Source organism: Panthera uncia (assembly GCF_023721935.1).
Source record: "Panthera uncia isolate 11264 chromosome A3 unlocalized genomic scaffold, Puncia_PCG_1.0 HiC_scaffold_11, whole genome shotgun sequence".
NCBI classification, from domain to species: domain Eukaryota; kingdom Metazoa; phylum Chordata; class Mammalia; order Carnivora; family Felidae; genus Panthera; species Panthera uncia.
Window position 1 is genome coordinate 71,798,209 of NW_026057578.1, and position 27,456 is coordinate 71,825,664.

At 46.1% G+C, this 27,456-nt stretch overlaps 2 protein-coding genes across 4 annotated transcripts in view; one reads left to right on the top strand and one right to left on the bottom strand.

The window, feature by feature from the left end:
- The window catches only part of EML6 (EMAP like 6), a 162,743-nt gene extending 137,870 nt beyond the window's left edge, over positions 1–24,873 (top strand). The window contains exons 28-41 of the mRNA XM_049649840.1: positions 2,821–2,899; positions 5,303–5,432; positions 6,902–7,000; positions 8,014–8,187; positions 12,036–12,244; positions 12,532–12,689; positions 13,318–13,432; positions 15,033–15,221; positions 16,913–17,085; positions 17,502–17,664; positions 19,275–19,378; positions 20,275–20,428; positions 20,822–20,922; positions 23,134–24,873. Of these exons, the coding sequence (XP_049505797.1) occupies positions 2,821–2,899; positions 5,303–5,432; positions 6,902–7,000; positions 8,014–8,187; positions 12,036–12,244; positions 12,532–12,689; positions 13,318–13,432; positions 15,033–15,221; positions 16,913–17,085; positions 17,502–17,664; positions 19,275–19,378; positions 20,275–20,428; positions 20,822–20,922; positions 23,134–23,158 (1,873 nt within the window). The 3' untranslated portion in view covers positions 23,159–24,873. The remainder of the gene's footprint in view (positions 1–2,820; positions 2,900–5,302; positions 5,433–6,901; positions 7,001–8,013; positions 8,188–12,035; positions 12,245–12,531; positions 12,690–13,317; positions 13,433–15,032; positions 15,222–16,912; positions 17,086–17,501; positions 17,665–19,274; positions 19,379–20,274; positions 20,429–20,821; positions 20,923–23,133) is intronic.
- A 331-nt stretch (positions 24,874–25,204) lies between these two features.
- Positions 25,205–27,456, bottom strand: part of RTN4 (reticulon 4) — a 72,357-nt gene continuing 70,105 nt past the window's right edge. For all 3 annotated transcript variants that reach the window (XM_049650253.1, XM_049650252.1, XM_049650254.1), the window contains 3 exons: positions 26,862–26,908; positions 26,595–26,653; positions 25,205–26,201 (listed from right to left, as the gene is read on the bottom strand). In XM_049650253.1, the coding sequence (XP_049506210.1) occupies positions 26,159–26,201; positions 26,595–26,653; positions 26,862–26,908 (149 nt within the window). In that variant the 3' untranslated portion in view covers positions 25,205–26,158. The remainder of the gene's footprint in view (positions 26,202–26,594; positions 26,654–26,861; positions 26,909–27,456) is intronic.

Here is a 27,456-nt window from a genome sequence, read left to right on the forward strand (position 1 = left end):
TCTTGGAGCTCAAGCCAGTCCATAGTCCTCTCTCCTGATTATCCAATTTGTTTGCTCTCTTGCCAGGTTCCCTTCTTAAGTTTCTTGCCCAGTGGAAACTCTATTTCTTCTTTGTTTCCCTGAGTGACTTCAAAGTTCCACTTGCCCCCAGAGGTCCCTTTGTGTCTCTGCCCCTCCCCCAACCGGGGCTCCCCACCACCTTACCTACCAGGCTCTTAACCTTCCTGAGTACCCCCCCCCCCCCACCCTCCAGCGCTAATCCTCACTGCTCTCACTCCCTTCCTGGCTCTCCCGTCCTGAGTGCCAGCTGGGGCAACCAGCTATAAAGAGTTTATTGGACTGAAAAGTGAGTGAATGTTCTCACACACCCTGCTCTTTCCCACCTCAGCAAAGCTTTTCAGAGTCACATTTCCAATGGAATCTGAATCTGGAAGGATTTAGATCTGCTGAAAAATGCCAAACCTCCAGCATTTGGCTGCGTTTGAGATTTTTGGCAGTTCCTCCCACGTCTGATGTTACGAACACTGTTTACAGATGCCTGGAAAGAAGCCTTTAATGCTTGTATTGTGTTTTAACTTGCTTTCCTTTGGAGGCAGGGAATTGTCAAGTAAGTATTCACAGCACTCTGGAAAAGCCCAGGTGTTCGATGAGCATCCAGTACTAAGCGTTCATGCAGAATCCACAACCGCGAAGGGTCTATACTTAACAATCCGCTGAATTTGCCACCATGCAGGTTTCTTCCTTTTGCCCCTCTCATCTTCAGTTTTGAAGCAATACAGCCATAAACATATGCTTGTGAAATAAGAAAGAAACATTCTGAGATTGCTTTACTTTTCAGTTCTTAACTGAAAATCAAGGTGAAAAAAAGCATCGGATTGCCTTTATGTGTATATATATACAATCTCCTGTATATATAAATACGCAGTGTTTGTGCTTGTATGCATACCTCGTATACACTGTATAATATGTGACATATTATACAACCTGTGTGTACCCTGGGAACAAGCCCTGCGTTTAATCTCCAGTTCTGCCTTTGAACCACGCTGTAGCCCCAGTGTACTTCTCCCATCTCAGACCTCGGCTTGCTTTTGTCACACACTCAAACATTCTTAGGTGAAAGAAGAAACCCACGGATTTCATTTGAAAGTCCCACTAAAACAGAAGAAAGAGCAGATGTCCTGGGAAGTGATAATTAATGTGAAGGAAGTGTCTAATTGCGAGAACTGGCATGCCCCCAGCCTCCCGGTTTTGCTCAATTTGGCAGCGGTGACATCAGCCGGGGGTGTCGTTTTGCAGAGATGTGCTCACTCCCTATTCTTCAGTGCAGATAATAATACCATTTGGTCCAATTATCACTTATGATTACATAACATGTTTTGATTGAAGACTTTCTCAGAAAATAAAGGTAACTTGTTTTTCCCCAGCCTGAAAATGCAAGCCTTTCCAGCGGGCAAGCTGCCCTACCAAGAAACACTGGGAATTAGTAGGCTAAATTATGAGTCGAACTGGATTCGGAAACAAAGCATCCATTGTGCATAACTCCCAACGACATCCAGGAGGATGTTATTGTTTTTCTGACAACAAGTTTTCCCCCAGCACACTCTCAAATAAGCAGAGTCCCCAGGCGCATCCGCAAAGGCGCGGAGAGCGTGCGGGAAGCATTGACAAGGCTTCCTTTTTTCTCCCTATTCTGTAGGCGCTTTAGTGCAGAGTTTGCCCAGAGACGCCAGGGTATGAGCTTTCTGAATTTGTAGACTGGTGCACTCTTTCATTTCTGTTTTAGTTCTTTGCTGGCATGCTCGGGAAGCATGGTTTGTGCCACACAGGAATGTCTGTTCACTTGGATAATGCTTGTGCATGAATGAGGTGGTTGCTAATGCGGCTCTAAACTGTACTAAGTTTCTCACTTGGCTTTGTTTGCTGCTTACAAGGGGATCAAGGTAATCCTTTCTCTTTGCATAGCCCAAGAGCAATAACTAATGGATTTGCAACATGCAGCGGGACCTGCTACAGGTCTCCCTTACCCATCTCCTAAACTCCGAGAAGTCTGATTTAAGGGAGCCCCGTGTTACAAAACCTTGGCCTGCTCATGTAAGAGTAGAGAGCTTACCCGTTATAAAAACTCTTTCCTAAGTTTGGAGGCCCAGATCCAAGACTGAGAAGGGAAAGGCAAACTTTGGGATGATAGCAGTTTAATGTAGACCATAACCCTAAGGTATAGGGCAGAGTGGGCGCTCTTTCTGTCTTATTCCCATACTTCCTACTTGCCCTTTTGTGTAGCATAAATGACCTGGGCACTTGGCCAGCCGAGCCTTTTCCCAAACCTGCTTGTAAGGCCCACTTCACACCGCGGCATGATCTCTGACCACCTAATTCTGAACAACATAAGCATATCCCTGTGTGAAAAATGGCCAGTAGACTCGGGAAGCACAGCCCCTTCCTTCTCATTGTTAGGCTCCTCTTTAGTTTTAAAACCAGGCTCTCTGGCCCAGGTGTTCTTCCTGGCTCCCAGGAGGTAGAGGGACTGATCCCTGACTATGATGCCTTAGGTGTGTGAGGAAGCCCACCCCAACGCCAATAAATCCAGGCCCCATCACATGGGACCCTGAATGTCAGAATCTACTTTTTCTGGGGGAGCAAGGGAGGGAGCAGGACCAAACAAACCCAGTGGAAGGTCCTCAGAGTGGGGGACAAGAGAGCGGGGAGCCTGGCTCTGGCCTTAGCTGAGCACACTGGACAAGCAACTTTGCTGCCTTTTGTTCAACACTGTGTTTTTGTTTTTGTTTTGTTTTGTTCTGTTTTTGTCACTCTCTGTTCCAGACCGCCTGTTAGCAGAGCAGCCCCCCAGCCTGAGAAACTCCAGAAGAACAACATCACCAAAAAAAAGAAACTGGTTGAGGTGAGAAAGTTAAGCTGTTTTGGTCTTCGTCTAGGATCAGTGTTCTAAGACCTGCCCAGTGGACACTACCATCTGCTTATGGCGAGATACCTTCAAGTAAACTTGAGTGCAGTTGATGGGTCTCTCTTGTCTCCTCTCTCTTCTACAGAGTGTTGTGTCCCCCATCCCAGAATCACACCCACTGGCTCATATTCCTTCAGCCCTGCCACCAGGTCCTGACTTGCAAATGTCCCATGTCCTTCAAACCTGTCTCCTTTCCCCTAGACCAGTCCCACTCAGGGGCAGGGAAGACACAGGGAGAATGAAAGCTTGTTCTTTGTCTCTAACGTTGTCTGAGCACCCACCATGAGCCAGGTACTACATATGTACTTTCCATGAAGTATTTCATATAATCTGTCAAACCCATGAGGAAGGCACTGTTATTTCCATTTTACAGATAAGGACAGTAGCTCAGAAAAGCTAAGCGACTAATTAGGTCCTGTGCCCAAGATCTCCAAGCCAGGAAGTGCAGAGAGATTTAAATTCAGTTGTTCATACTTGAGGATTGCAGCTTTGTGGACCTGCTCTTTTCTAAGAGAGGCCTCTTAACTGTTGTATCTGCCTCCAGAGTCCCCTCCCTCTCTGACACATGTCTTGCTTCCCACAGAATTAGCTCTCTCAAATAGAATACTTCACACTTCACCTCAGCTTTAAGACCCAGGAGATTCCCACATTGCCTGTGGGATTCAAGTGCATGGTTTCAAAACCTGACCCAGGAGCCACCTTTGCAGCCTCAGCACCTGTGATTTGCCACTGCAACTCAAATCTCCAGCCCCCAAGCCCTATACCTAATGTTTTCTGAAGCTACCATGGGCTTTCAGTCTCCTCCTCTTCTATGCCCACACCCTGGTCTTTCCAAGCTCTTCTCTGGCATCTTCTCAGTGTAGTCTTCCTTGATTCTCCTCATCCTGAACATTCCTACACTCCCTCACACACACCCCTCACTCACAGCCCTTGTCACACACACTACTGCCATTATTTCTTACTCATCTGTCTCTCCTACCACACTTTGAACTCACTAAAGACAGAAGAATCCATCTTAAAACTTTTTATTGGAAAAGGGGGACTAATTGGGGAATTTATCATGAAACAGAGCACAAGCCAGAAGATGCAGGATCCGGAAGGTGAAAAGCCATCATAAACCAAGATGGCACCACTTTCTGCCCACTGCGGTTGTCTGTCTGATGCATTCTTCTCTTTTTCTGCACACTTCCTGAACTATTTTGGTAGACAAATGGGTATGACCCAGCACCTGAGTTTATATCTCCTCACTTAGTTAAACAGCCCAGCCTACCAGTGTCCTCAATTCTAAATTCCTGGGAGAAACCATGTGACTGGCCCAGCTTGAGTCAGTTGTCCACTGGGATGAGGGAGTCACATTTTACATAGACAGTTTCTGGGAAACACGTGGGGGTAGGGGAAGGCTGAGATGAAAGGAGGAGAAATGCTCTTCAGGCAAGGGCTATTTTACAAAGCAGAATTATAAAGGTAGGAAAGCTCATGATGTATGGGCTAAATAGACAATGCAGCTTCACGGAGGGTACAGGAGATGTGTGAGTAGAAGTAATTGTGCCATCTTAGTAGTTTGGGCTTTATCCCGAAGGCAGTGAAAGTCAGTGAATGTTCTGGAGTAAGGAGGGGTTGTGGTATTTTAGGAGCTTTGGGGAAAGAAATCAGGGAACCTAGAATCAGGGACCCACGTCTTCTTAACCTTGTATCCCACCAACCAACACAGTGCCTGGCACAGAAGTGCTGGCAACAGGAAGTGTGCATCAAATTGCATTAATAGCTGATCCTGAGCTTAATCATGGAAGATAAGACAGGAAGAAGAAAAAGACTATAAACCCAGAACAGCATCTAGTTGTTGGGGGAAAAAATGCAAATTATGTTGAAACTCTGTAGGGAAAGCACCAAGCAACAGAATGAACGTGGCATTTGCCTCAGTATCCGGCCCCTGCCAGGCCCAGTGGCATTTGCGGGAATCAAAGCAAACCTCCAGGCCACCATTCAGCTCCCCTGAAGAGTGCCTGCCAAGGGACAGACATACAACTTCTAGGTGACCTTTATAGGGCTTCTAATCAGTAGACCTTGACTCCCCTGCAGTGCCTGGAAACCTATCTAGCCTATTTAGAAAGCTCCCTGTAATTCTGTGTGTTGGCCTGTCCCCCTAGCTTTTCAGGGAACTAAAGAAAGGGCTGCGTTGTAGCCTCAGCTAGTCAAGAAGCAAAATGCTTTTTGTGGGGTATTGGCTGTCTAACCAGCCAGGCGGTTCCCATGAGGTAAGTGGCTGCTCCCAGAGTGTGGGTTTGTGCCTCTGCGCTTACTTCCTCTGAGAGCCGCTTTTATCTGTGTGTGGGAACGTAGGAGCTGGCTCTCGATCACGTGTTTGGCTACAGGGGATTCGACTGTCGCAACAACCTGCATTACCTGAACGACGGTGCAGACATCATCTTCCACACCGCGGCGGCTGGCGTGCTCCAGAGCCTCTCCACGGGTAACTCAGCCCGAGAACCCCCCTCTGAGGACAGGACCCCACTCTTTAGTCCCTTTGTGTGTACTCCCCCACTCTGGAGATGCCCCCCAAACTGACGCATTCTTATCCTGATAGAGCCCTTTCACTCGATTCCAGACTGGTATCATTTGGTCCTAGAAAGTGTGGAGGCCTCGTTCAAAGGTCACAGCCGTCTTTCTTTCGAACAACACCCTGTTGTCAGTCCTCTGAGGGAGGTGTCCCTGTTTCCCATCAGCTGCTCAGATGCTGGGAGGGATGGACAGAAGCCAGAAAGAGGGTGTAGGGAGTGGAGAAATGCCTTGTGGCAGGTTACCAAGAACAGAGCACAGGGGAGATTTTCTTGCTAATTTGTTAGGGGTGACCAATTTTTTAGTAGCTCAAATTTTCAAGTTTTGCTTGTTTTGAGTAGTTAACCAGATTTACCATAAGGATGAGAACACTTAAACTGTAAGCACCCCAAAGTGTCCCTTAACTGGTAGGGTGAGTCACATGAAACAAATAGTTTGAAAAGAAACACTGCAAGGCAAAGGGAGCATGTAGAAATGAATTTGACACGTACCTTTGCCACCAGATTTAAATATGTTAACTTCTTGCCTTATTTGCTTTATATCTTAAAACAGACCCCCTTTCTTTTTTTCAAATTTTTATGCTCCTTCCCAATTCCACACACTTATTTAATGCATACATTTTTAGACAGGGAAGTCACTGAGCACATAACGATCTCTTTTTGGGGAGGAGGACCTTGAAATTTTCTATACATTTTCTCCTTTTTTTTTTTTAGACATACTATCATTTTAGCAGCAATGTGCTGTTTCCTTGTCTATCAGTGCCATCACTTACCTCCTAGTAGTGTTGGCTACTTGGATGGGTTTACAGTGGCCACTTTGGAAGTCAACAAACCCATTTTCCATAGTAGATAATAAATACTTCCTGTGATTTCTTCTATTTTCTGTGTTACATGTCGAGTTAGGGCATTTAGGGGGTGAATACATCACCTGTGCCATCCAGTAGGCTCCCAAGTGGATTGGCACTTTGAGAAATAACAATGGTTTAAAAGAGATACCCGAAGTATTTTCTTATTCCACAGACTTCCCTTTCAGATGAGTAAGTGGTGCCATTTTGTTCAGTTAAGTATTATCTCCATTATCACTTTGGACCCTGGAAGCCTTGCACTTGGACTGTGTTCTGGACCCACACAGGCTGCGGGAGGGATGGCAGGGGAGCTGGTGTGTGCTAGAGAATAGATACCAGCTCTTCCGCCAGGCCTGGAAGAGAATGTGTAAATGTAAAAAAATGATCTCCCATCTCCCCAAGGATGATTCTAAAATTGCGAGCTTGTGGCCTTGATCTCTCACTTTGACAAGGCATTTCCAGACCCTATATAATCCTTCAAGGTTGTCCTGAGAGGTCTCGAAGGCTCCCCTGCTCACCATCCCGTGTCTTCCCCCTAGGGAGCCAAAGCTTCTACCTGGAGCACACGGATGACATCCTTTGCCTCACTGTGAACCAGCACCCCAAGTACAGGAACGTGGTGGCCACCAGCCAGATAGGTAGGAGGGTCGTGCCCTAGCTGAGCTTTTTCCCAGCTGAGCAGGGACATTGACTTAATAGCAAATATCTGGAAAGGGGGTTGGTGGGTTGTGGACATCTACCCATTCTGGACATTGCTGTTCTTTTTTGAGCACTCAGTATATCTGTGTCATCTCAGTTGAAATAGCCAGTGATTGTTGATTCTTAGGGATCATAAAGTCAGACCAGAGCCCGATAATCCAAATAAATGGATGCCCCTATCCCTGTGGACTTGTGGAGAATAATTTTTCACCGGCCAGGTGTCAGTTAAAGAGCCCTGTGTCCGAAGCCTGGTGATTGTCCTTGGCAAGGGTAGCTTGTCTGTGTGCCCAGCTCTTCTGCACCCTAGCAAACTGCCAATGACAAATGTGAACTGATTGACACTTCACATTTGTGAAAAGTTGTGTGTGTTTTTTTTGAACTTTGTCGTTTCAAAGGCAGTTTTTTATGAACACGCCCTTCTGCTTGTTTTCATTGAACCCATGTCCATTTTTAAATTTAATTTGGAACTTCCTGATGCTGGTGTTAAGTGCTTCACTATCAGAAACATGACTTATTTTAGCTATTGTTTTCCCTTGACGCTTCCTCATTGCCATTGCCCACCCAATGCAGTTGATATTACGGAGACCCAAGGTAAGGCTGTTCCATCCGTGAGTAGTTTGAATCCTCACAGCAAAATTGTGTCGCTGTATCGTGTTTGCTGCTTGTATCTGGCCAAACTGCAGATACAAATCACTGATCTCAGCAGTTGCCTCTGTGTAAACTCCTCCACAAGTGTGTGTGGACATAAACGCTCTTAGGCCTCTGGCTCTAAAAGCACAACAGATGTTTCTCGTTGCTTCATCTCCGGCCAGGTCAGGCTATAGGTCTCTTAGGCCCAGTAACTGTAACACCCCCAAGTATTTGTCTTAAAAAGTCTTCCGGGTGAACGTAAGCTTTGCCTTGGCCCCGCCATTCTTCAGCCTTAGTTGTGTGTCATGCCTCCCACATTCAGGAACAACACCCTCAATCCACATCTGGGACGCCATGACCAAACACACTCTGTCTATGCTGCGGTGCTTCCACTCGAAGGGGGTGAATTACATCAACTTCAGCGCCACTGGGAAGCTCCTTGTATCAGTGGGAGTGGACCCTGAGCACACCATCACTGTCTGGCGTTGGCAGGAAGGTAAAAGGAGCCGGGCTGTCTGTCCATCTGGGAGGCTTGCTTGTGTTGCGTGCTGGGCTCAGACCTAGATGGGCCTCACCCCGAAAACCATCAAGGGCACTGCTGCTGGGTCAGCCGAAATCGGCCATCTCCGGTTCCTGGAGAAGCTGCCTATCAGATCCCTGGACTCCATGGCCGGGGGAGTGCTGGGCTAGCTAGTGGAGGGTCTGTGCACTCTGGAAAAGTGACCCAGTGCAGGCAGCCTTCCTCCTCACAAAGAAGACCTCAGCCTCCCCCTTTTCCGTCTTAACTCCCTTTCTACCCAAGTTTCCTTGTCCTTGGTATTCCTTCTGTGACCTCCAGATCCTGCCACAGCCTTATCACCCTGGTTCCCTTATTCCAGGAACTGGGACAGGATCTTACCACCGTAGTCTCAAAAACACTTTATATTTCGCTTTTGTAAAATGGGGATTCACCTTATAATCAAGGTTTACATTTCCCGTAACAGGATTTCTCTCTTGTCTTCGCCCAACACACACACACACACACACACACACACACACACACGCTGCTGTTAAATTTATGTTCATGTTAGAACCAAAGATGTGTAATCTTTCAAGTGTATTCTCAGGTTGGCAGAACAGATCCAATTAGTTAGGACGTTAATGAGGTCTGTCTCCGGCAGGGCAGCCTGTATCTAGGGCACTCAGAGCCAGGCGCGCACAGAGGTGGCTCTTCTCCAATTCAGGGCTTCTAGAGACCCATTATCTCAGCACCTCCCCATGGAGGGAGCTGTAAAGAGATGGCAGCTAAGTTCCAATCCCTCCTGAGCCCCCATGTGAGAAAAAGAGGTTGGGGACCTACAGACTTTTTTAATGAGATTCCTTTATCATATTCAGTCCCTTTCTCATTTTCTTGTTCATCAGTGCATTGTGTCCAGAGGGCCCCACAATCTATGTTTTGGGGATGCAGCTTCATTTCTTGTCCTGTCGAGTTGGCCTGAAATAGACTCAGCCCCGGATGAGACGCTGAGTGTCTTAAACAACAGACTCATAGCCTCGTGGTGTTGAAAGGACTGGAGAAGTCTTCCTGCCTGGTCCCGACCGTCCCATGGGGCAGTTCCTACAAGTGCATTCCTGACAGGCTGACTCCCCTCCTCCGCCAAACACTTGCAGGGCTGTGGCCTGTATCACTTCCCAAGGCAGCCACCGCCTGCTGGAAATGTCTCATAAAGCCCTTCCTCATAAAGCCTAACTTGCTTCCTTATGCCTTTCTTGTACTGCACTAACTCCGCTTCTGCAGTGGCCAAGACCAGGTCTGTGCCTAGTTCCTCAGAAGAGAGTTAATCCTGTTGGGCCCTGTGCACAGGCTAGTCTTTCCAGGCTCGCTGTCCTCACTTCTGCCATCCGCTCCTCTGGGCAGTTCCTGCTCTGGACCTGCCCCAGCACAGACCCCTTCTCACCCTGGGCCCCTTTTGACTGCCGCAGGGCAGACTGGTGGAGCCAGGACTTTTAAACCAGCTTCTAAACATGGTCAACAGATGCCTTCTCTTTGGTAACTTTCTCCCCTTGTCTTTGCTGGAATCGGCCCGTGGCTGTCTGCAGAAGGGTTCTGAGCCATTGATATCTAATGGTATGTAACCAACCACCACCTCTCCTGAGATGGTTGTGTGAGGGCCTCCCTTAGCTTCAAGTTCTGCTTATAAATGAGACAGTTTTGAGAGAGGTTTATATGCGTGTTACTCTTCTTTTGTTAAAGGACTGTTTTGTCGAACTCCAGGTATGTATGTGTGTGTGTAGTTCAGAAACAAAGTTGAGTAAGAAATGAGCTTATTATGTATAAAATGAATGTTGTCAGGTCCTAGATAATTGTATGAAACTTGTTCTGAGCAACGTAGAAGCCAACGTAAGGCAGGATACAGGCATTTCCACGGTCAGAAGTGTCCATAGATTAAGACCAGGAAAAAACAAACACTTGCTTAGAAGAAAGTGCAGGGGCGCCTGGGTGGCTCAGTTGGTTAAGCATCAGGCTTTAGCTCAGGTCGTGATCTCAGGGTTCGTGACTTGGAGCCCCGCCTTGGGCTCTGTGCTGATGGCTCAGAGCCTGGAGCCTGCTTCGGATTCTGTGTCTCCCTCTCTCTCTGCCCCTCCCCTGCTCGCCCTCTGTCTCTCTCTGTCTCTCAAAAGTAAATAAACATTAAAAAATTTAAAGACAAAGAAGAAAGCGCAAAATAAAACGGCATACCCCCCTTGACTCCCAAGAATGATCCTCTATGTCTTTAGTGGCCACTTGGGCCACTTCTTCTGTAATCCAGTCATTGGAATCCTTTTTCTGCTGGGGAAGGGAGAGTTGTTTGTGTTTTCCTTATGATGTGTAGTTTTTACTGATCTGGTTACTTCTTCATCTCCTGTAAGTGTTGTAATTGTTTTCCCCCAGTGTGGTATTTGTCTCTTAACTTAGTTTACGGTATCCTTGAAGAGCATGGGTTTTTAAACCTCTGAGCTCTCAGTATGGAGGTATTTTCTGGTAAGTCGAACTTTCCATATGTGGAGAGGGAATGACTGTTGTGAGAGGTGACGTGCAGCTGGTCCTAGGAAGGGCCTCCAGGAGGATGAGTCTGAGATGCCAGGCCAGCTATGCCAGAACCCACCACCACTCCACTGGGGAGCCACTTAAAAACAAACACATAGGGAAACAGAAAAAGGGGATTAAGAATACACTGACCATGATGAGCACGGAGAAATGTTTAGACACCATATGAATCACCATATCGTACACCTGAAACTAACATAACACTGTACGTTAACTATACCAGAATTTTTTTAAAAGGTAAATGATGAGGAGGGGCAGGAAAAAGTACACATGAGGTAATAGGGGAGATAATTAAGAGGAAATGGGAACTAAAACATTAAGACTAAATTAGAAGAAAATGGAAAGAAAAGTTTAAAATAAAAATTAAAAACTCGAAGCCAGAAAAATAATGATGAGGTAAAAACAGATGGGTTTACAATATAGGCTGAAAGACAACAAGGCAGGAGGTATAGAGGGTGGTGACACTACTAAGTGGATATTTGTGGAGAAGTCGTGGCACCAGGCTCAGCTCCTGGGGGCTTTGCTTGTACCAGATCGCTTAATCCTCACAACACCTTATAAAATGGGAACTGTTATTATCCCCAAATTACAGATGAGCAAACTGAGGCACCGAGAGATGACAATAATTTTCCCAAAGTTGCTCTACAGATAAATGGTGGAGCTGGGATTTGGTGGGGACAAAAGTTAAAAAGCAAATGAATCCAAAAACATAAATGAATGGGCTTGAGGAAAAAAAAAACTGGTAATTAAATATTAAAGGTAGAATTTTTAAACCTAAAAGCCATGAAAGACAAAGGAATATGAAGGATTTTTTTTTTCTTAGGAAAGTAAAAGCAGAGAATCTTGGAAAGAAATTAAGAACAGTCTAAAGGAATGCGAGTCTCTAATTACACTCGAGGGCAAGGTTCAACTTCTGGTAGGCAGGAATCCTGTGATGAGGTCAGAGACTGGAGATAGGAAGATGAAGCGTGTCCTTTGTCCTTTTCTGATATCTGGAAGCTTATATCTTCAGGGCCATCCCTTCCTGCACATTCATGGGTGTCTGGATGTGGCTTTGTGGGGGTGGAGCGGGATTGGGGTTATGTTAGCAGCACCTGCTGTTCTGGAAATTTCCCAACCTCTCTCTTCCCCACCTTGGGGGTCATGCCTGAGGCAGGGAGGGTACCGTGGAGGAAGAAGGAACACCTGAAGTGTACCCTGGGCTTTGCTGGATGGAGAGCCATCCTGAGCTCAGAGTGTGGGAGGACCCACCTCACCAGACTCTCTCACCCATACAGGCGCCAAGGTTGCCAGCCGAGGGGGTCACCTGGAGCGCATATTTGTAGTGGAATTTCGCCCTGACTCGGACACGCAATTTGTGTCTGTCGGGGTCAAACATATGAAGTTCTGGACCCTGGCAGGCAGTGCCCTGCTTTACAAGAAAGGGGTCATTGGATCCATGGAGGCTGCCAAGATGCAGACGATGCTTTCCGTGGCCTTCGGTGCTGTGAGTTCCAGCAGAAGCTTCCTGAGAGGGGACCCTGAACCCCGGGCATGGGCATGGGGAGCACACAAAGCTACAAACAGCAAGAAAGCTGTTTCCACATTTTCACCTTTATTGGCTTACTTGCAACCTTTATTCCTTTATCCCTTTCCTTAGCACAGAAGGTCAATTTGAGTGTGTTTCTCTTTCTCTAGTTCTAGTTCCCTAACCAAGGAGCAGGTGGCTGGGAGGGGACCCTCTTGAGAGGTGCTGTGAGTGTCCTAGTGTGGAAGGTGTCCCTTTGTTTACAGAACAACCTCACTTTCACGGGTGCCATCAACGGAGACGTCTACGTGTGGAAGGACCACTTCCTCGTCCGACTGGTGGCCAAGGCTCACACGGGCCCTGTCTTCACCATGTACACGACCCTCCGGGATGGACTCATAGTGACCGGTGGCAAAGAGCGGCCGTAAGGCGAAACTCCTGGGAACAACCGATCTTTTCTTATTGTGCTGGGAGAAACTGACAGAAGCATCTCCCACTGGGAGAAAAAGCAGATTTTCTTTCCCCCATCTTGCCTGCATCAGGGAGATGAGTCTGCCATCTCTCCAAGAGGGCCCTGGGCAAAAACCTTCAGAGTACAAGTCAGAGAAGGAGAGAGGTGGTTTAATGGTAGTGGCAAATCCAGAGAGGTATTCTTGAATAGACTCGAGTGACTATGCTCTTCATCGAGTGTTACTTCCCGTAGGTCTCGGGGATGGGAGGACGGAGAGGCGGGGAGAGAAGTTCCCCTGGGGACAGAGATGTAAGAAGGAAGCAGAGCAGCAGAGAAACGTTTCTCTTCGTGTTTGATCTAATCAAGACACGGTTTGGTATTTTAGATCGCAGTCCTCTTTCCTTCTGCCATAGTGGCATTTGAAAGTATTCTAGTGAAAGGGTTGTCACTACCCGTCGGCGGGGCCAAAAAAGAAGCCACCCTGGAGGGTCTGTCCTGCTGGGACCCGGTGGCCTTGATGATAGGGACAGGGGACATGGAGCATCAAGGGCAAGTCTTAGGACAAGGCCCAGCTTGCCAAGATCCTCTCACTCCTTTTTAGGACCAAAGAAGGAGGTGCTGTGAAATTGTGGGACCAGGAGATGAAGCGCTGCCGGGCCTTCCAGCTGGAGACGGGGCAGCCAGTGGAGTGTGTGCGCTCTGTGTGCCGTGGCAAAGTGAGTGGGCGGGCCGGTCTTCCCCCAGCTGTCCCTAGGGGGCTGGGCCCGGAAGGGGCCCAAGAGAGAGAGGGAGTTCAGCCATACTCTTTCCCTGTGCCCGGGTGCTAAATCCTTAAAACAGGCTTCCAAGGTGCTACTTGCACTGCGGTGGGAGTCGGCTCAGCAGGGTCCCACAGACCCAGGCGCAGACTCTTCCGAGTTAGCACTGGCTGTATGACCTTGGGTGTGTTACGTACCCTTTCTGTGTCCAGGCGGGTGGTTGTGAGGGTCGCGTGCGTCATAATGCGCGATGCCTTCCATTATGCCTGGCTCAGAGCCACATTCTGTGGATGTCAGCTGCTACTGTTATAGATGTGATTATTACTGTAGGCACAGAGATAGTAAATAATTTGCCATGCGCACGGTTACATGGTCCGTAAGGGGGGACAGTAAAGGGCCATCAAACTGTCTGACTCAAAGCCATAGGTTGTCAAGTCCTACCTGGGCTGAATATCAGAAACAACTGTGGAGTTGTTTCTTGTTGTTGTTGTTGTTTTTAATATATGGCTGTCCACGTACTTACCCAGAGCTGCCAAATCAGAGTCTTAGCCATGAGTTGTGTGTTCCTTTTCTTCTTTTCTTTTTTTAATTCCCCAAGAAATTCTGAGGTCCTTAAAAAAATAAATCTTAACCTCTGGTTCATACCCTGTGTCTATACTTTTGAATTGTTAGCAGTCTAAGAATGTGCCTTCTGGATGTTCCCCATTGAAAAAGGCAGACCTGACTTAGAGTCTCCATAATTAGAAATCGAGAGCTTTGTTTTTAGATAGATAAATACCAGTCATCTGGTAGGTAGGCAGACATCTGGGAGATGAAGGCAGAGGTAGGCCCGGAATGTGGAAGTCCTCGAGAGATGGCTCGTTGTTCAGTGCGAGGAAGAATTTGGGAAGACATTGAACGGTCCAACAACAGAAACGGACTACCCAGCTCTGTAATGAGCTTGCCGTCAGTGGAATGTTCTGGCAGAGACCAGATGATGGCAATCTCTGTGCCGACGCTCTCATCCATGGCTGAGGGAGAAAAGGAAAAGTGAGGAGGTCATGGAAGGGCGGGCGATTTTGTGGTTAACAACACAACCTGTCCCGGCTCTTCCGGCATTAATACCATTGCCAGCAGGGGCCACTTTCCCACGTTGCTCTAATAGTGTTTGCCTTTAAGTTATTATTTAAAATACGAATCTTATTTTTTACCTATTTTCATCTATCTGTCTACCAATCTCTCACCTACTAGATTCCTAATCATAAAAATGTTTCATTTTAAATTGTAGCAAAATATAAGTAACATAAAATTTACCATTTTAGCCATTTTTAGGTGTACAGTTTAGCGGTATAAAGTACATTCCCACCGTCATGCAGGCATCGCCACCATCCACCCACAGAACATTTTGCGTCTCGTAGAACTGAAACTCTGTAGCTATGAAGTCCTCACTCCCCTTGCCCCTCCCCCTCCCCAACACTCAGCAACCACCGTTGGACTTTCTTCTACATGTTGGACCAGGTACACCATTGGAGTACTATCATACAGCGTCTTTTTCCTAATAATGTTTTTATGACAACAGGGGAAAATTTTAGTAGGAACCAAAGACGGAGAAATAATTGAAGTTGGTGAAAAAAATGCCGCTTCTAACATCCTGATTGATGGGCACATGGAAGGGGAGATCTGGGGTCTGGCCACACACCCCTCCAAGGACATCTTCATCTCTGCCAGCAACGATGGCACAGCCCGCATCTGGGACCTGGCCGACAAGGTGAGGGGTCCCCTGTGCTCTGATGCCCACAGGTGGGGCCTGGCCAGAGCCCAGAGTGAGTGAGGAGGGTTGAATCCAGAGTTGGGGGATGCGGTGGGTCTGCAATTAAGTTAGAAAGCCTGGTGATGAAAGTCCCACTCACACATGCCCAATCTGTCTGTCTGTTAGCTGCATATACCCACATGTAACTACAGGACAGGAATAATCTGGAAATGAAGTTTCTTTGTTGTAAAAAAAATCCACAAAACCTAAAAAATAAAGAGATATGTCTTCCCTGTACGGGAAGACTAAAAATGACTTAAAATTTCAAATGTTCCCAAATAGGACATTTCAGTCAAAACCCCAACAAAGTTCATGGGGCACCCGGGTGGCTCAGGCGGTTGAGCATCCTACTTCAGCTCAGGTCATGATCTCAGAGTTCCTGAATTCGAGCCCCGCATTGGGCTGTGCTGACAGCTCAGAGCCTGGAGCCTGCTTCGGATTCTGTGTGGCCCTTTCTGTCTGCCCCCTGCCCCACTCATGTGCGCTCTCTCTCTTTCTCTCTACTCTCTCAAATATAAATAAACATAAACAAACAAGCAAAAAAATAAATCCCCAATAAAGTTCCTCTTGGAGTTTGGAAAAAAAATAATTTAAAAAATTCATCTTGAGTAAAAAAAATAGCAGGAAATAGTCGGGGTTGGGGCCGGGGTGGTAATTATTGTTACCATGTCGTATCTGATATTTAAAAAAAGTAAGTTCTAATCATTAAAATAGTTGGGTTCATTACAAAATAGCCAGTAAATATTTCAGTCATATTTTTAGTGTGAGGATCAAAGAACAGACTCAAGGTATAGTTGTTTTACTCAAGTTACTTTTCAGAATTGTTTGTGTATTATGAACACTGGCTATCATTTATTGAATACCTGCTATACACCAGATGCTTCATATACACGATCATCAATGCTTACAATAATCTTGCAAGACTAGTATTGATATCACTTCTTTTCAAGTGGGAATATGGGGGGGGGGGTGGTGCCTGGGTGGCTCAGCTGGTTGGGGTCTGACTTCAGCTCAGCTCACGATCTCACGGTTCGTGGGTTCAGTCTGCATACCGGGCTCCACACTGATGGTGCGGAGCCTGCTTGGGATTCCCTCTCTCTCCCCACTCTCTCCCTCTCTCTCTCCCTCTCCCCCTTTCATGCTCTCAAAAATAAATAATAATAATAAAAAGTTCAAATGGGAAAATGGGGAAGTAACTGTCACAAACACACCCAGCCAGTAGTGACAGACAGGATTCAGGATTTGAACCAAGAGGTGCCAAAGCTAAAACTCTTTTCTCTGAGTAAGAGGTCAGCAGTCTAAGACTGGGAGGATCCAGTCTGGCCTGCCGCCTGTTTCTACAAAGTAAAAGCATGCTCATTGTTTACATAGTGTCTAGGTTGTGAGAGATCATATGGACCACAGAGCCTACAATGTTTACTACCAAACCATTTACAGAAAAAGTTGACCAACCTCTGCCCAAGCTGTTCTGATGAAAACATACTGCCCGTCTTGGTTCCTCAGGGACAGTTACTCTAAGAAGCAAGACGTTTGGAGGCCCAAAGTGGCAGCAGAGATGGCCTGACTGCTCTGGCCTGGGTGCAGGATTTCCCTTGGAGACCAGCCAAGAAGGCCTAGGGCTTAGGTCATGCTACTTTGTATCTATGTAGAAACTGCTTAACAAGGTGAACCTGGGCCACGCGGCCAGATGTGCAGCCTACAGCCCTGACGGGGAGATGGTGGCCATTGGCATGAAGAATGGAGAGTTTGTCATCTTGTTGGTGAACAGCCTGAAAGTCTGGGGGAAGAAACGAGACCGGAAGTCTGCTATCCAAGATATCAGGTACATAGCAGGTCATCTGGGCAGGGAAAAGAAGGGCACCCATTCTCCTTCTCTGTGGTTACCTTTCTGGAAGGGTCATGACTGGAATGAAGAATTCAGTTGTGGGAGGGTCCCTTTCAACGAGCCAGCCGTGGAAGGAGACTCCCTCACACATTAATTCCCAGACATGTCTTTGCTAAGTTCCACGAAGAGTGTGGTAAAAACTGCGTGTACGACGCCATTCTGCATAAGGCTGCGTGCATCCACTCCCGTACTTCCATGGGATTGGATACAGAGAAATTGCTGAACTCCCTAGAATGCTAACCACGTGTGAGTCATGAAGTGAGATCTCATTGCCTTTGAGCTTGGGAGGCCCATTCCAGAGCAGACCTGACTAGCCCTTCTCACAGACCATGCTCTTGGATTGCTTTTTCTAGAATCAGCCCAGACAGCAGATTCTTAGCCGTTGGTTCTTCTGAACACACAGTTGACTTCTATGACCTCACTCAGGGCACAAGCCTGAACCGCATTGGCTACTGCAAAGATATTCCAAGCTTTGTCATTCAGATGGATTTTTCTGCGGATGGCAGATACATCCAGGTATGTCTCAGCTTTGCTAATATCTGGGGCAACCAAGAATCATCACCATTATCGTAACAGCAACAGTGGTGGCTTATATTAATTGAGGGCTTGCTTTGCGCCAGGCTGTGCACCCATCTCCTCTTTATAGGAATGTTTTCAGTATTGCAACTTTTCCCCTACCTTATAAATGAAGAAGCAGGGGCCTAGAGAACTTAAAAATGTTGAAGAAATAGAATTTTTAAAGTAGAGTTGTCCTTCAGTAAGAGATGCAGGCAGCTCAAGCCCTAATAACTTTAACCCTCCTTTTACTTCCTCCCTTTGAAAGCTTCCTAACCTCTGGTTCTCCAGGGCTACACCTAAGCCCACGTGGCTTCTCATATTTAGTCATTTCACTTGCAAGTCTGGGGGGGGGGGGGGGCCCCTCCACACTTGGGGTCTGGATGCCAGACACCAAGCCTGGAGTGGGGGCTCCTCACTGGGTCCCTCACTGGGTCCCAACTGACAGGTTGGAAGGGATAGAGAGGGGTCCCACCATTGGGACTTACAGCTGAAAAGAGAACAATGTCTTGTCCAGCACTCTGAACAAATATTGTGCATTAGTGAGCTGGCCTGGAGTGGATAACCCATTGTGAAATGAGAGGGGACCCATTCATTGATTATTTACTGAACCAGGTGCTGTGCTAGGCTTTTGGATGGACAGGATGGGCCTGGTCACTGCTCTCCTGTAGCTTCCCTATAAGGGAGAAGACAAGCATCGAACAGATAACCACAAAATATACCTATAATTACAAATTGTGATTATGTGCTGCAAAGGAAAAGTACAGGGTGCTGCGGGAGCATATAACAGTCGCTGAATTTAGATTCACTTCCTCTCCACACAAGTGATATTTAAGTTGAGGCTGGTGGGATGTGTAGGAGTTAGCCAACAAAGAGAGGCGGGAACATTGTTCCGGGCCATCTGTATGAAGGCCCTGAGGTGGGAAAGATCTCAGCGCATTCCATGAAAAGCAGGAAAACCTAGGGTGGCCAGGCTAGAGACACCCACAGTAGATGGGGCTGGAGATTTTCTAGAAAATGCTTATCTCCCCCTAGAACATTCCCAAAGAAGCAAAGGTCAGGTCCTAGATGGTTCAAAACTCAGGTATATCGGTTGCCGTCTGTGAGAAAATTCACCTACATCTGAACCAAAGGATCTGTTTGTTCAAGAACAGGGACTCCCAAACTTAAGTGAGGATCACAGATCACCCGGCGGCTTTGTTAAAACACAGATTGCCGGGTCCCACCCTCAGAGTGTCTGATCTGGTAGGTCTGGGGTGGGGCCCAGGAATATGCATTTCTAACAACTTTGCAGATGATGCTGAAGCTGCTGGTCAGGAACCACATTTGGGGAACCGCTGCCTTAAGATTTTGGAAAAGAGCCAGAAAATGAAGGGAAAACCGTCCTGCTCATGTGAATTTCGCTATAGGCTGACCACAGGTTTTGCAGCCTCAAGCTGAACTTGGGTTTGTTGAAGAGTCCTAGGGATCCAGAGGCTTGGCCAGTGTTCTGGGAAAATAGTACACCCAAAGGGGGGCCCTTTGGCCTGGAGAGAAAGCTGATGGACATGGTTGCCTCTTTCTCCTTGCAGGTGTCAACAGGAGCCTACAAGCGCCAGGTGCATGAAGTACCCCTGGGGAAGCGGGTCACTGAAGCTGTGGCCATTGAGAAGATCACCTGGGCCTCCTGGACAAGGTGACTGGAGGAAAACACTTTTTTTTTGTAATGTTTATTTATTTTTGACAGAGAGCACGAGTAGGGGAGGGCAGAGAGACAGACACAGAATGCGAAGCAGGTTCCAGGCTCTGAGCTGTCAGTACAGGAGCCCCACACGGGGTTTAAACTCACGAACTGTGAGATCATGACCTGAACCAAAGTCGGACGCTTAACCGACGGAGCCACCCAGGTGCTCCTGGAGGAAGACACTTCTTAAGGAAAAGATCACAAGGAAGTTTCTTATGCCAGACTCAGCCTCCAAGTTTGTATGTGGCCCAGATGTAAAAAAAAGCTCAGAGATAGAGCTGTCTGGTCTTTGGGGACTGGGGGCTGGGGGCAGGAGGCTTCTTGGACCCGGGCTTTTGAAATGCAAAGCCCTCCCTTTTGTGTGATCCCTTGGTCCTACATCCGCAAACTCACCCAGCATGTTCAAAGGGAAATTACCTCCCAGCTTTTGGCTCAGCCCCAGTGCACTGCAGTGGAGGCCTCCAGTCGCCAGGAGGGACGGGAGGGTGGGAGGGCCGGCATTGCCACTTAGCAGGATAAGGAGCAATGCGTTGCCAGTTCAAGGGAAAGGACACCACCAAGCTGTGAGCTTGAAGGTGCCCAAGCATATACACATCCAAAAGGACTAGAGGGCGGAGGGAGTGAATCAAAAATGGAGGGAAATTTTCTCTTGGGGTGCAAAGGAGGGGGGCAGAGCAGAGCAGTAAGAGCTAGGTCAGTGCACAGCGGGGCAGGGGACAGAAGAGACACATGATCATAGCCAATGATGCAAAATAGCCCTCTCTTCTTCTTATCCCTGGGAGGGGACACCTGACTACAGGAAGCCTTCTCATGCACCTCCTTCTGACACCTCTTCTTACTCAAAACAGCATTCTGGGGGATGAAGTCATTGGCATCTGGCCACGAAATGCAGACAAGGCTGATGTCAACTGCGCGTGTGTGACCCATGCTGGCCTCAACATTGTCACAGGAGATGACTTTGGGCTGGTGAAGCTCTTTGATTTTCCATGCACAGAAAAATTTGTGAGTCTTCCTCAGAGGAACTCCCTACACGGCCTCCAGGCTCTTTCCTGTAGTCTGCAGGAGGCAGTGGCCATATCTAGATGGCCATCGAGAATCTAGAGCAAGAGGAATCTTGTTCCAGTCCTGTGGAGATTTGGGGACCCGTAACTTTTGCATCTCCCTTTGGAGGGGAAGTTCTGGAAGCCGGGAGAAGGGAGGTTGGGAGGGGTACAAATTGGCCATCCCAGGCAAGAATGGGACAGGAAAACCCATCAGTGAAAGGCTGGCTAAAAGACGAAATGGGAATCCCAGGAGTGGAGGATTCTGGGACGGGGAGATTTTGAGTCCTGGAAGTAGTCTGTGGTTTCCAGGAGGAGCAGGGTCTCAGTGGTCTCCATTCACTTTTGCTCACAGGCCAAACATAAGCGTTACTTTGGCCACTCAGCTCACGTGACGAACATCCGTTTCTCTCACGATGACAAGTATGTGGTCAGCACTGGAGGAGACGACTGCAGGTATGAACCTGACTCACCTGCTCTGGTTCCCCGGGCCTGGTTGTTACTCCCTCTTCCGGTCCCCACATCAGGTGTCCCATGGGACACAGGGAGGGGCTGACATCATAGTGACAACAAGGACTTGTCACGTATGGTCTGGTGACTCCAAACCCAGGTCTTGAAGGGCCCGTGTCCCCACTAGAGCTGTCCTGGGATTGGTGAGAAGGGGAGGACAGGATTCCTCCTCTGAACATTGCTGGGTGGAGGGACAGGTGAGTAAGGGACTCCAGGTGGCTGATTTCAGTAGGACAACCCAAGGCATCATTGCATATAATCAGGTTAAAATGGCCTTGATCCATAGGTCTTTTAACTCGTAACTTCCAGCTGATCACCAGGATTCTTAAGATGGGTGATTAGGGGGGTCTGGGTGACTCAGTCAGTTAAACATTGGTTACGTGTCCAACTACTGATTCTACCTCAGGTCATGATCTCACAAGTTGTTGGGCTCCATGCTGAGCATGGGGACTGCTTAAGATTCTCTCTCTCCCTCCATTCTGCCCCTGATCAGGAGCACTCGCAGGTGCTCTCAAAATTATTAAAAAAAAAAAAAAAAAAAAAAAGCCTCAGTCACCGTGAGAAACAATAAGGGTGTCACCCAGTTTTACATGAGATCTGGTGAGAAGTGAAGCCATTAGGCCCAGTGCTAGTTAGTAGCAGGAGATCCTCAACCAGCTATCTGGACTGGGCTGCTTTTAACCTTAACTGCTGCTGAGTGTTAAACAGGCACATGTTCCTTGCGAGGTGTGACTGGCCTTCCAGTGATTTGGAAGGACCCTTACCAGCCTGCTCCAGAGATGACATCAGCCTCTTCAGCCTTTCCAAGAAGGCCACTTTCTCTTGTCCCTCCAAGTGCATTCCTTATTTGGATTGTGGAGGAACAGGACAAAGTCATTCCTGAATCTCTCATTCTCCACCTCTAATGTAGTTGAAGGGCTTTACCGCAACATGAATATAGGTTTCTATTCAGCCCAAGCAAAACTCTTGGGGGGGATAAAGAATTGTACCAATCCCGATATATATGTATTTTTAGAGTTTATTTATTTATTTAGAAAGAGAGCCTGGGAGGGGCAGAGAGAGAAGAGAATCCCAAGTGGACTCCGTCCACACTGTCAGTACAGAGCAGAGCCCGAGGTGGAGCTCAAACCCATGAGTTGGAAGATCATGACCTGAGCCAAAATCAAGAGTCGGACACTTAACTAACTGAGCTGCCCAGGTTCCCCCAGATATTTTTAGTGGTCTGAGAGAGGTTGTGGAAAAGGCACCTGCAGAGAATGTCAACCCACTTCCTATCCAAAAGCATGGTGTAGAAAATGGCCCCCAAGGACGCTGATAGCCCATGGGAGAGCACCATCTCCAGGTCCACTGTGCCAACAGCGGCTGGCGCTTAGAGCCCTTGAGATAATACTGCCAGCAGCTCCCTGTGGAGTGGAAACACCCATTGAAAGCAGCACCCGCCAGACTGTGAACAAGCCAGCAATAAGTGAATTGAGATCCGAGGTGACTTTTGATTACGATGAAAGGCTTAGAAGTAACCTTTAAAATGCAGGACCCCTAGGCCTTTGTAGTCCTGGGAGCCTATTCTGATCCCTGGCTCTATGTTGAACACTAGAAAGGGTTCTCCTACTCAAGTGGAGTTGATAAAACCTTTTCAATAGTAACAAGAGAGATAGTGTGAAGTCAAATTGCCAAAAGTCCTTACATTCAGCACATTCAGGCTGCTGAGAACCAAACAAAACAGAAAACAAGACCTTTTTAAAAAAGCAATAGATCTTTATTATTTTTTTTTAATGTTTATTTATTTGTGAGCGAGAAAGAAAGAGCGCACACGAGTGGGGAAGGGACAGGGAGAGAGGGAGACACAGAATCTGAAGCAGGCTCCAGGCTCTGAGGTGTCAGCACAGAGCCTGACGTGGGGCTCAAACCCACGAACCGTGAGATCATGACCTGAGCCGAAGTCAGATGTTTAACCGACTGAGCCAGCTAGGCGCCCCCAAAAAGCAAGCAATAAATCTTTAATCGGTGACAAGATCCCCGATTTGCCTTTAGAAGTTGAAATGTCCAACACATATCAGCTGAGCTGGACTCGAGAGCACTTGGTAAGATTGTTTTTTGTCACTTGACAAAATTATGATGCCCAGCCACGCAAGATGACGGTCTGATCTGCCTTTTCAGTGTGTTTGTGTGGCGATGTCTGTAAATGCCGGAACCCTCTTTATTGCTGCTGCTGCTACCACCCAGCAACTGCAGGGGCAGTGACGAGGCCCCTCGTTGCCACCAGCTGCTGGGAAAGGCCTACGCTGCGGGCCGCACAAGTTCCAAGTGCTAGTGAAGTGGGGTGACTGCTCCCAGACTCTGGAATCTCCAAAACTGTGATGCCAAGAAGGTCAGTTCTAAAATGTTAAGAGTGCTTTCCTCTGTTCCTGAGACTATACTGACCACAATGACAAAAAAATCCTGCTAATGTAGCCCACCAACGAAATTTAAAGCCTCAGTTACCCTGACCAATATGTAGCTTTTAATTTGCATCAAAACTTTTACAAAAGATGTTTTGCTATTATGTTTCTATATACTTTAAAAATGTTCATTTTTACAAATGAGTTGAACAAGACAGCTTAATTTAGATGCGCCTAAAGCACTAGAAATATTGATAGCCTCAGTTCTCCACATTTAGCTTTCAAAACCAAATGAGCCATGTACAAACAAGTTGAGAAACTTAATTTTTTAACGTTTCATTTGCAGAGTTTTATATCCATTAAGTGCCTTTGAAAGTTTCCAGTTGTGTGGGCTGCTGTCTCCCCTCCCACAAATTATCTCCTTTCTACATATGGTGCTAAAACTTCAAAACTGAGGAGGGCTACAGGACCCTTAACAGATTCCTGGTCTGTCACCCATGTCATGTGTTTATGTCGAGGCTTCCTAAATGAAAGACATCAGTTACCTGCTTGAGAAGTAGTGGCAGGTGAGCAGCAAAGAAACTTAAATTCAGGAGGGAGGGGGTAAAAATGGGTTTTCACTGTTTAGTGCCAAACCTACAAAATCCAAAATAGAAGTAAAATTAACCTCTACTACAAAACAGTAGGAAAAAAAAGAAAAAAAGAAAAAAAAAGCTCAAGTGGGTCTAGGATTAACGAACTCTTAATCCTAAGATAATAAATGTGGGGACCCAAGGCTGCACTGGGTCTACCACCCAGTGGGGCTGACTTGACACCACGGATTTGTAGAGTGAACTGATCTAGGTCAAGTCCAGATAAAAAGAAAAAAATCTCAGCAGAACAAATTCCTAAGCCCAAGCAATATTTGAAAGATTATTCAACAAAAACAGGCTAGCTTGGCGTTCGTCAGAGCTGGCTAGATGACACAATGTGACCTGGACAGTATTAACCAGATGACATCCCTGACCTGCCTCACTCCTACTTCACACTTGGCTCACCACTGACTCCAGGAGGGGCTGACAGCACACACCGCGAGGAAGGCTGGTGAGGGCCTGGGGACTCTGAGCACACGTGCACCCATCAGTCCTTCCCATCAGTGAACCAAAATTCTGGGTCTTGAGTTTCTGGCTATTTGCAGTTGTCAGTTTAGCGACAGTGAAATGAAGCATTTTCAATTAAACAGATTACTAACATTTACCCCAGAAGTGCTTCAGCATTCTAAATGGATTAGATCACCCATGAAGCTATTTTTATATGCCAAGTTATGAATGCCTTACATTAATCCCCTGATAGGCTGTCGGGTCCCCAGTTAAGAGTCCCTGTGCAGTCCTGATTCTGTTTTCTGTAACCATGTAACTGGCGATGCTGAGTGATGACCATGTCTGCCTATACTGTACCACCGACCTTTCATAATAATCAGATCTTGTATTGAAATAACCACGTGGAAATAAATTGATCAATGAGGATATGTACAACTATATTTAAAGAGCAATAGTGTCTGTGTCAAGAAAACTTCTTAAATCTTATTTGTAAACATTTATATGGTATGATTTTATGTATGTTTATCCTGCACTGTGTTCTATATGTTAAAATATTGGTGCATGAATTTATTTTCAATTAGCAAAGTATAAAAAATACATAACTTGAAAACATTTTGTATGTGTCAAATAAATTTGATTATGTAAACACAGCTGCACTACGCACTGGAAAGCTTTCTAAGAGTACAAGCCACGGCTCACTAGTTGAAGCAAAGTCTATGTGTGTATACTTTTAATCTGGTGCAGTTTCATGGAGCCAAAATACCAAACATATTTTGTCTATAAGCTTTATTGATACTTTGCTTTTACAGTTCACAATGCATTCCACAGATTCAGTACAGCTTAAACCACAAATGTATAAATCTTCATTTTATAATTTTTTGCATAACAAGGTTTGATATTTGCAAACAACGTTTTTGGAAGCATTAGATTCAGTCCATAGATTCAGAGTCTGTGACAAAATGAACTACAGTAAGTCTGTGCAATGAAGTTTATGCTGAGGAGTTCTATGTGCATGGCATCGTTTCATGTTGAAAACAGATGGTAGTGCTCCTAGAAATAGATTTTCTTTTTCTAGCTTATGTGCTTTGGAACTACACACGTATAACCAATGACTCTCTGAAATATCAAGCACTGTGGTGGGGTAGCCGGAAGGTAAAGGTCTAAGCTTTGTGAAACACTATATATAGATATATATATAATCTATATTTACTTATATTGGCAATTAATATAACAGTAAGATTCACAATACACCTAGAACATACCAGAAAGGCAAGCTTTTTCACTCTTGCTTTAGTGGTATGATCTCGTCTAAACATTTCATTTCAGAAAATCTGCATCAATCTACACAGACCATACACAGTGCACAAACTGTGAAAAGGATTATTTTTTTCAGCTTCACTTTCTCTGCAATTCCCAAAAAACAGCAAGACTACCTGCAACAAAGTGTAATATACAGCTTACTCAGATCTTTTTCTATTCACCAGTGCCTCATATCGGAAAAACAAGTATGATTACGGTTTAAATCCATACATAGCAGCTTACAATACTTAAGATGATGAACACATGGCAGTCAAGACAGGTAATTTTCCTCAGACACCGCATTGCTAAAAATAAAGATCTGTGAAACTGCAATGTCAAGGTTTCCTTCTTCCCTGACCCTCCCCCATGTAATCAAATGAATATCCCCTTTTAAAGATAAACTATTGTTAATGATTCCTGGCTTTTTCATTCAGCTTTGCGCTTCAATCCAGGGATTTTCGCTTGGATTCTACAAATGGAAAGGTTGGGACAAAAGGTCAATATAAATATTTTTAAATTTTAAGTATTTTAAAACGCTATCCTTCAAGAACTACTTGTATATTGCTCAGCTTGTACAAGAAATGAAATCTTAAGGCTGTCAAACTACAAGCTGTAATTATGCCACCTTGCCTGATGAATTGGATTTAAACAAAGCCTTAAATACAACAAAAAGCAAACAGAAATCAACGATTCCAAATGTAGAGAAAAATCGTGTGGCAATACTGTCGCACTTTTTAAGTGTGATTAAGATTTGCTACCCATTATGCCTAGAAGATGAAAATACTACATTTTGTTCTCAAAGTCCAGTACACCTTGTCCTTAGTAAAAAAGAAAACAAGAGCTGCAGATTTTAAGTACTTACTTAGCCATAGCATCTTTAACATTCTTGTTTGCAAGTCCTAGATAATGATCTATCTGCGCCTGAAAGAGAGGTATAAAGGAGTTACTAGAAAATTAACGTTGGTAGAGTCTTATTAACCGTTACTCTGTTCCGGCAAATTAAGGGCTTAATAAAGGCTGAAGAAACCACATTTTTCATATTTATAAGGCTATGGAAACTGGCAATAATACATCTGTTTGAAGTAATAAAGTGAGACTTGTATCCTGAAATCTATACTTAAGAAATTACCTGATGCCGTTCATAAATAACAGGAACACTGAAGAGTGAAATCAGAGCTGAAAAAGGAAATACACAGCCTTTAAAATCGACTGGGAGGGTTTAGGGAACAAACACGGACAATGGTAAACTCTTAAGATAGCTAGGCAGTGTTCCTAACGAATGAATAAATACACAAGGATCTCCTGGAGGCACCTGCTGGTGGGGAACCACTGCAGAGCAGTGAGTGAATTAACCAAGGGATGCTGCAGGAACCATTCCTAGCTTAAAATCACGTCACACAGACCTTATAAAATACAGGCATCCCAGGTTAGTGTGATTTATGCCTGCACCATCAGATGAGGCCAGCCCCCATCTGGTTTATCACTATTAACTGGAGCATTCTTCAGGAACTAAAGTAGCAATTCAATACACAGTATCAGTATCAGCAATTTAGCTGAAGAGATCACAACCTCAAATATACGTCCTGTCTTCCCCACAACATAAGAATTCTCTCCACTACAGTGTCTCTTGGGGTGCCGGGATGGCTCAGTCCGTTGAGTGTCCGACTTTGGCTCAGGTCATGATCTCACAGCTTGTTGAGTTTGAGCCCCTCATTAAGTTCTGT